Genomic DNA, 9,819 nt, shown 5'->3' with positions numbered 1-9,819 from the left:
TGAATGTCATTTTGAATACTTTGGGGGGTGCAGTTTTTATAATGGGGTCATTTGTGGGGTATTTCTAATATGAAGACCATTCAAATCCACTTCAAACCTGAACTGGTCCCTGAAAAATATTGAGTTTGAAAATTTTGTGAAAATTTGGAAAATTGCTGCTGAACTTTGAAGCCCTCTGGTGTCTTCCAAAAGTAAAAACACGTCAATTTTATGATGCAATCGTAAAGTAGACATATTGTATATGTGAATAAAAAAAAATGTATTTTTAATATCCATTTTCCTTACAAGCAGAGAGCTTCAAAGTTAGAAAAATGCAAAATTTTCAATTTTTTCGTCAAATTTGGGGATTTTTCACCAAGAAAGGATGCAAGTTACCATAAAATTTTACCACTATGTTAAAGTAGAATATGTCACGAAAAAACAATCTCGGAATCAGAATGATCAGTAAAAGCATTCCAGAGTTATTAATGTTTAAAGTGACAGTGGTCAGATTTGCAAAAAACGCTCTGGTCCTTAAGGCCAAAATGAGCTTGGTCCTGAAGGGGTTAATGTGCACCCATTTATCTGCAAACTCATCCCCCTTAGGAATTTTGATCTTATAGACCACAGGTGATAATTTGTCAGCGATGACATACGGTCCCTTCCATGAAGGCAAGAACTTCCTTTCCTTCACCTGGTCCCGGGCAAAGTTGTAGAGATAAACCTGATCGGAAACTCCTTCTGAGTAGTCTTCAGATCATAGTAGGTTTTGGTGCTTATGGCAGCTTTGTCCAAATTCCTCTGGGAAAACACAAAAGCATACTCAAGGTGCTTGCGTAAATTCTCCACATATTGATGGGCTGTTGAAGCATTTATCAAATTGTGATCAGTTGTTCGGTAAAGTAAGTGTTGGGGCAAAACCATCTTCCTACATGTGATAATTTTGAATGGAGAAAGTTTGGTTGCTGCGCTTGGTGTGGCCCTGATAGCCATCAGGACCAAGGGCAACTTCACATCCCAGTCCTTACCAGATTCATTGACAAACTTCTTAAGAATGTTTACAATGGATTGATTGTATCGCTCTACTCCACCACTAGATGCTGGTCGATAAGCTATATGCAGCTTTCTCTTTACACCCAGTATCGCCCACATTTTCGTCATTACCTCACTGGTGAAGTGACTTCCGCGATCTGATTCGATGCGTTGGGGAAGACCAAACCTGGAAAACATGTGGTTAATGAGTAGAGATGCAAGGCAAACATTCCACCCATTTGGTGAATAAGCAAATCACAGTTAACATGTATCTGTTTCCTTTTGATGAAGTTGTTACTGGTCCAATGAAGTCGATTTGGATGTCCGACCATGGCATGGACATCCCTCTTTTCATCAGCGGTGCCCGGTGAGTGGGTGCTTGTGGCTGGAATTGAGGACAGATTAAACATCCTTGACAATATGTGCGAACGTCTTGCAACATATGAGGCCAATAAGCATAATCCCGTAACAATTCATATGTTAACTTCTCACCTCGATGACCAGCAGTTGGGGCGTCATGGGCATGCTGCAGCATCAAACCTCGGAATTCGGTGGGGACTACCCATTGGGATATACCATTTTTCGAGGTTCTGATCAGCAATCCATCCTGTATGGAGAATTGGGACTTACCCTTCATCAAAATTCGTAATTCTTCTTTACCTACACGGTCTTATGGGACAGTTCTGTGGATCATCAATGTGCTTGTAAAACATACCAATGACTGGATCCCCCTTTTGACTTGCGATGAGATCCTCACTAGGGGAGTCCTGGCTCCATTGCGCTACATTGGCTTCTTTTCGTGCCTGCCCTCTGGTAAATGCCTTTACTTTAATTGTTCCCATAAGGTCATCAACGTCCAGGACTTCTCCATCAATGGCTCCTTGTTTGGCGTGGGAATCTGCTAAATCGTTTTCTTCCTTATCCATACCTGGGTATTTTGAATGGCCAACTATCTTCTTCCAGTAGATGGTGAGGCCGTGAGCGATAACCATCTCGTCAATCCTGCAAAACATCTTACCATGTTTGACAGGCTTGTTATTGCTCCTTGTCATGTTGGACCTTTTCCATCCTGGGAAGTACTCCACAAAGGTGTTACAAATATAATTAGAATCTGTGATTATAACAAACTCTTTAGTACCATATTCAATAGCCATTTGTACGGCTTTGTACACGGCTGTAAGCTCTGCGACCTGGCTACTTTTGGAACCAATACTGTTCCCCACGGCTACATCTGGGAAGTTATTATTCCACACAATTCCAATACCTGCAACCAATTTACGTTAATTTTCTGTAATGGTATGGTAGGAACTACCGTCTATATAGACACATGGTAAGGATTTGCAGTACTCTTCTTCAAACGTCTTGTATGGAGATAAAAACTGTTCCTCTAGGAAATCAATTCCCGCTGGTTTGTCCTCAGGGCCTGTAGTGGTACAATCATGGAGTTCAGCTAACCCTTGGGCAACTGGGTTCTTATTCTTTTGTTTGTACCTGATCTCAGTGGCCATCCCATAAGGGACATCTTCCAGGCGGTTATCCTGCTGTTGGAAAGATTTCCATCCCTGATTCTATCGCTTTGCAAGTATTGCAATGGTTGGTGAGCAGTTTCCACGATAATCTTCTCACCTTGGATAAAACTCCTGAAATATTGCAAAGCCCATACGGTTGACAGTAATGCTTTTTCACAATCATTGAATTTTACCTCAACCTCAGGACTTGCTGGCATAGGCGATTATCTTGTTCAAGTTCTCCTGTTTCTGGAAAAGGACCACACTCATGCTCTTGTCAGTGAAGCCTGTTTCAATGAAGAATGGTTTCCCCCCATCTGGGTAAGCAAGGCATGGGGCCTGGGTGAGTCTGTTTTTTAGCTCATTGACAGCTTGCTCGTGATGTTCGCTCCACTCCCATTTCACGCCTTTCTTCAGCAACTGTAAGAGAGGTTTTGTGGTCTCGGCATAGTTGTCTATGAACTTACGTGAATAGTTCATCATACCCAGGAAGGACCTCAGTTCCTTGAGATTTGTAGGGGACTTCGTATTGGTCACTGCCTCCCCCTTCTTCTTCTGTGGATTGATTCCATCAGCAGTGATCTCGTGACCTAAGAAATTAACTTGGGTTCGACACCATTGAGCCTTCTGTAATGAGAGTTTCACACCAGCTTTTCTCAGTTGGGTTAGTACATGTCTTAGTTCCACAATGTGATCCTCAAAAGTCACGCTTTTGATCAGGATGTCATCAACATAGGATAAGGTACCTTGTTTAGTGGCATCAGGCATTGCCTTATGCATGAACACAGCGAATTCCTGGCCTGCGTTAATGTAACCAAAAGGCAAACGGGTCCAGGCATATTGCTGTTTCCCAAATGTGAAGGCCAATTTGTATTGGTCCTTCTCCTCCACCTTAATGGTCCAATATCCCTGCGCACAATCAAGAGCAGTAAAGATTTTGGACCCCTGTATCTGTGCCAAACACTGGTCTATATATGGCACGGGCCAGCCGGACATATATACCCACTTATTTAACTGCCTTAAGTCAGTACATAAGCGGAATTGACCATTTGGTTTCAAGATGGCAAGAATCGGGCTATTATATGAACTGTATATGGGACGTATAATACCCCGTTCCTCCAAGTTCTTGATGATTTCCGATAGTGACTCGTAAGCTGCCAGCGGAAGTCGGTATTGTTTGACATATACAGGAGGTGCATTGGGATCTGTCTGGATTCTTGCTAAATGTAGGTCAGTTAGCCCACAGTCATAGGAATCGTTAGCAAACATGTCCTGGAAATCTGCGAAGAGCCCTTTTAGCTTTTGACGCATCGATTCATCGGAGCACGCATCAGCTAAACAGACTTGCTCTTTGGCCCGTTCCTGAAATTCAGGGAAAATTTCAGGTTGACTTAACTCATAAGTTTCTTCAGGCTCAGTTGTTAAGTTACCTTTGGATTCGCTTACCTTTTCCTTTTGACGTTGGTATGACTCATACTCCTTTTCGTCGCTCTCGTGGTTGAAAACCAACGATGCTTCTTCAATGTGGCATGTACCTTCTTCAGAACTGAAAGGATAAACAGAGTGGATATTGAATAATCCTTCCGGTGTTGAGGAAAAACGCTGTTCCACTATTTCCTCTTCTGTCAGATATTCATCAGGAATAAGCCCAATTACATCATTCTGGAATCCAAAAATGTAATAATAAGAATCCATACCTAGACCAATTATGGTTCCCTTTTGTAAGGATATACTATGGGGAGCCATGTTATAAATTACTATATGCAATGGGTTCTGTTTGATGTTAATCATAGGGGTGTATGTTACCTTAAGGCCGAGTTGTTGTATCCGGTTAGACAAACAGATAAGAGCATCTGCATTCTTTAACTTCTGCCCCTTCTTTACCTGTATGGGAAGAAGAAATGGCTTGCACCCTTCTGGGATTTTAACCTCATCAGCAACCAGGATACTTACGGCATAGGGCATCTGTTGTCCCCATCTCAAGGTTTGTTCTTCATCCTGGAACCCCTCCGGATCCCCAGGTAATCTGGACCACAGGTTACTGTTAACCAGATCGATCTGCACAGCAAAACGGTGATACCGTGGCTCATTCAACACGATGAACGAATGTTCAGCTGTCTTATCTCCTATGGAAATAGATAGTAAACATCTTGCAATCACATTATGACTCTGGGAATCACCATCCAGATCATGAACCCACTGGTCCTGTGGAGAGGAATATCTGAACATTTTAGGGTTTGCGACCTGTTTTAAAAGATCTAGACTAATGTAACTAGCTTCTGACTTTCGATCCAGCTTGGCATATTTCGTCTGGGCCATATTGTTCACCTGTATGGGAATCAATACGTTATCACCTACCTTTTCAATCCGAACCATGGATTGTGTATGCCTGGTCAGGTCCGCAACTTCGGAAAGTTTCCCCTGAAGTGAAATGGTTAATACATCCCCATCCAAGGTTACCTTTTCAATTCTGTCCTTCTGGATGGTTATGGTATGAGCAGTACCATTAACAGCTTCCATGGGATCACCATTTTTCTGGATCGTGACGTCCGGTGTCTGGTTGTTCCTAAAATGAACTTCAACAGAATAAAACCTCTCTTCAACCACGTGACAACTAGTTGTGATTGTGCATTAAAAGAGTATTTGTAGGCAATTGGTGCCTTTACTTGAGTCAATATTGCTTCATTGATGAAGTCCACAATGGAACTCAATCTTTTCAGGAGATCCATTCCTATGATCAGTCTGTCATAAGGAAGATCTACAATTATTGTGGGGTGTCTAATTACCTTCTTGCCTATTTTAAATTTTAACCATGTTGTTGCTTTTACCTGCAAAGTGTCTCCACCTACACTTATCAAAGAGCCATCGAACGACTTCAATTGTGGCCTCTTTGCTGTCAAATCCATAACCTGTTGGAAATAACTATATGACAGTATGGTGGCCTGTGATACTGTGTCAAGTAAACCTTTAATTGGCCCTATAAGTTCATCTTGGAAATATGAATCAACAAAATATCGTCCATCATCATTAAACAGATCACATAGGAAATTAGGATGTTCACTCATCTGACACTTTTTGAGGATTTTATCCCATTGCAGCGATACTACCTCTGGAGAAGCTTGGACATTCCTTCTGCACACCGCAGTCTCCACCTTTGGAGAAGACTGGATTACATTACAGCTCACAGATGGCAGCTCACAGATCGATGTTGTGATTATCGGATCACTCTTTGGAGAAAACACATCAGTGCAAAAATTCACATGGTTAGACTGACAGTGAAGATAGACAATGCATTAGACACATCCCCCTCCTTCTCTGGTGAGGGGGCATTGGATTGAGACACCCCTTCTTCGGCCTCAATTTTAGGGTCAAGAACAATGCAAGGAAACATAGAGTTAGAAATCACATAACATTTTTCTGCAATTCGCTCATTAACCTTGCATGGGCCTGGGCTCTTACCCTGCCCTGTCAGCTTTATGGAGCTGACTTGGGGCCCGCAGCTGCTGCTAAAAAAGACTTCTGTCTTTCAGTTGATCCCTGGGTCAGTTTGTTAACCATCTCCGTTAATTTAGCAACCTGATCTGCCAATTTATCAACCCGATCATTTGATTTTTGTATCCCTTGATTTTGAAGGGTACTCTGGTTAGAAGTGGGTGACCGACTTCTAGGTGAGGGAAAGGGTACAGGCCTACCCTCCGTCTGTTGTCTGGGCCTGTTATTCCAGCGCCTGTATCTTGGGGGACCCCTACCATTATACTGGGGCCGGTAGTGATACTATTATTATTACCATTAGTATCCCCCGATGACCCATTGGGGCTATGTGGTTTGGTTTGCTTGGGTCTTACCTGATTTTGCTGGGTTTGTTGAAGAGGTCCTGTAGACTGAGGGAAGCTACGTGACTGAGTTTCAAACCTCAAGTTATGTTCTATTTTAGTCTCTGCTACGCGCTGTTCTGGGGACCTTCCGTATCTTTTATCACCTATGGCATGGCACTCACTGATGTTGTACAGTGTAGTAGCAGCCGTCACCAGCCTGTCCAAGGGAGCATTAAGATCAAGATCCCTGGCTAAGCTAAACTTGATTTGCATCGGCATGGCATCATAAAACAATTGTTTGAATTCCCCAGACTCCCAATTTGGGGACCGGTATGCTAAACCATAAGCGTTTTTAAGGAGGGAGAGGAATTCCCGGGGACTTTGATTGGCTTTACATGTAAGTTTATAAATATCCCGTTTTTCAGCATTAATAGCACGAAAAGGGCCAAATTCTAATTTTACCTCATGCGAAACATCCTGCCAACGCTGGATCCCCCTTTCTCTAAAGGAAGTAAAATAGTGATAATTTTTGTTCTCAAATACCCATGGTAAGAACCTGATCCTGTCAGCATCAGAATACAACTTTAGGTAATCCATTGTAGACTGGTAAAGGTCTAAGTGTTCAGCAATTTCAGCAGATCCTTTCTTACAAAATTTAGGTACAGTTACGTTTAGAAACTTAATAATACTTGAGGAGTTGTTATCCCCCCTAGAAGACTCACGAGACCTCTTCCTAGCATACACATCATAATATGACTGTCGCCTGTCACTTCCATCCCCCTTATGGTAAGACTCGTGCCTGCGTGGTAATGGATACGCCGCACGTCTCTCCATGTCACTGTCATAATCAATCACACTCCGATCACTTTCATCATACTCACTTGGCACAGGCGATCGGACCCTAATACTCCTTTTTGTGGGGAGATACTTCGGTGGCCCTTTGTGTCGCTAGTGCCTTGTAAGGCTTTAATAGCTTGACACACCTGACCTAGTTGGGTCCATACTGCCTGTGTAGTGGTATTATCATCTTCTGGTGGCTTATTAGGAGTGTTTTGAATGGGTTTCGCTTTAAGAGCATGTGACTGTGGCAGGTCTATATTTTGAGGTTTGGGAATTGGAGTATGTAAGAATTTCTCATTGTCAGACAAGGCACTCTCAACATCAACTACAGTATGGCTTTGTCTGCTTGATTTCTGCAGTCTACAATAACGGAGGTTCAGCTCATCTGACTCCTGTTTTAACCTATGGAATGCATCCCTGCCACGGTCGATTTCACATTTTAACTCTTCGACCGTTTCATTTTCAGATTTTAACTGTGTTTCTAGTCGGGAAATAAGGGTCTGCATGTCTTTTATATGCATATTTCTCACTTTTAAAAGGGACTGATGGTAACAATCTGACAAGATGTTGGTCTCTACTTGTATTACTATTAAGTGTAGAAAAATAAGTTAAGTATCTCCTGACTGTACCAAGTGATGACCATATATCCACACATTCTCTCCTGGCATCTTCCTGCAATTCACATACCCACACATTCACATCCTGATTCAAACTCAATCGTGAATTTACGATAACATTTAAACAGTACAAAGAGCTTAATAAAATCTGTAAAAATGTAATAAAAACAGCAAAAATTCAAAATGAGAGACAGGTGGCCAAAGAAAGCAAAACTAATCCTAAATATTTTTTTAGATATATAAATGCAAAAAAAAAAAAGGACAGAGCATGTAGGACCCCTTAATAATGATAATGGGGAGGTTGTCACAGGCGATCAAGAGAAGGCGGAGCTACTGAATGGGTTCTTTAGTTCTGTATATACTAGGGAAAAAGGAGCTGACATTGGCCAGGTCAGTGCTGGTAACACATCATGTAATGTACTGAACTGGCTTAATGTAGAGATGGTACAAGGTAAGTTAAGTGATATAAATATAAGCAAATCCCCAGGGCCGGATGGACTACACCCAAGAGTTCTTAGAGAGGTAAGTTCAGTAATATCTGTACCCCTGTTCATGATATTTAGAGATTCTATGGTGTCTGGTATTGTGCCAAGGGACTGGCGCAAGGCGAATGTGGTGCCAATCTTCAAGAAGGGCTCTAGGTCTTCCCCAGGAAACTATAGACCGGTAAGTTTAACGTGCATTGTGGGTAAATTGTTTGAAGGACTTATAAGGGATTACATACAGGAATACATAGGGGATAATTGTATTATAAGTGATAGCCAGCATGGGTTTACTAAGGATAGAAGTTGTCAAACCAATCTAATTTGCTTTTATGAAGAGGTGAGTAGAAGCCTTGACAGAGGAATGGCTGTGGATATAGTGTTTCTGGATTTTGCCAAAGCGTTTGATACTGTCCCTCACAGACGTCTGACAGGTAAGTTAAGGTCCTTGGGCTTGGAAACTTTAGTTTGTAACTGGATTGAACACTGGCTCATGGATCGTACCCAGAGAGTGGTGGTCAATGATTCGTACTCTGATTGGTCCCCGGTAATTAGTGGTGTACCCCAAGGTTCAGTACTGGGCCCGCTGTTGTTTAATTTATTTATCAATGATATAGAGGATGGTATTAACAGCTCTGTTTCTATCTTTGCAGATGACACCAAGCTTTGTAGCACGGTACAGTCTATAGAGGATGTGCATAAGTTACAGGATGACTTGGATAGACTAAGTGTCTGGGCATCCACTTGGCAAATGAGGTTCAATGTGGATAAATGTAAAGTTATGCATCTGGGTACTAATAACCTGCATGCATCGTATGTCTTAGGGGGGATTAAACTGGCAGAGTCACTGGTAGAGAAGGATCTGGGTGTACTTGTAGATCACAGACTACAGAATAGCATGCAATGTCAGGCTGCTGCTTCCAAAGCCGGCAGGATATTGTCATGTATAAAAAGAGGCATGGACTCAAGGGACAGGGACATAATACTCCCCCTTTATAAAGCATTGGTACGGCCTCACCTGGAATATGCTGTTCAGTTTTGGGCACCTGTCCATAAAAGGGACACTGCGGAGTTGGAAAGGGTGCAGAGACGCGCGACTAAACTAATATGGGGCATGGAACATCTTAGCTATGAGGAGCGATTAAAGGAGTTACAATTGTTTAGTCTTGAGAAGAGACGTTTAAGGGGGGATATGATAAACGTATATAAGTATATTAATGGCCCATACAAAAAATATGGAGAAAAACTGTTCCAGGTTAAACCCCCCCAAAGGACGAGGGGACACTCCCTCCGTCTGGCGAAGGAAAAGTTTAGTCTCAAGGGGCGACACGCCTTCTTTACCGTGAGGACTGTGAATTTATGGAACGGTCTACCTCAGGAACTGGTCACAGTAGGAACAATTAACAGCTTTAAAACAGGATTAGATACATTTATGGAACAAAATAACATTAATGCTTATGAAGAAATATAAAATCCCATCCCTTCCCCAATATCGTGCCACACCCCTACCCCTTAATTCCCTGGTTGAACTTGATGGACATATGTC

The 9,819-nt window shown here is 42.3% G+C and overlaps 1 protein-coding gene across 1 annotated transcript; it reads right to left on the bottom strand.

The window, feature by feature from the left end:
- Nucleotides 1-5,993: 5,993 nt before the first annotated feature.
- LOC130274585 (uncharacterized) lies at nt 5,994-7,695 on the bottom strand. The gene is given in 4 exon segments (XM_056523019.1): nt 5,994-6,290; nt 6,293-7,043; nt 7,077-7,282; nt 7,339-7,695. Coding segments are annotated over 4 exon segments (1,611 nt in total).
- Between the last annotated feature and the right edge of the window lie 2,124 nt (nt 7,696-9,819).

The sequence above is a fragment of the Hyla sarda genome, chromosome 5 (assembly GCF_029499605.1).
Source record: "Hyla sarda isolate aHylSar1 chromosome 5, aHylSar1.hap1, whole genome shotgun sequence".
Classification (NCBI taxonomy): Eukaryota; Metazoa; Chordata; class Amphibia; order Anura; family Hylidae; genus Hyla; species Hyla sarda.
The sequence above is the reverse complement of the archived record's forward strand: the minus strand, read 5'-3'. Positions and strand labels throughout refer to the sequence as shown.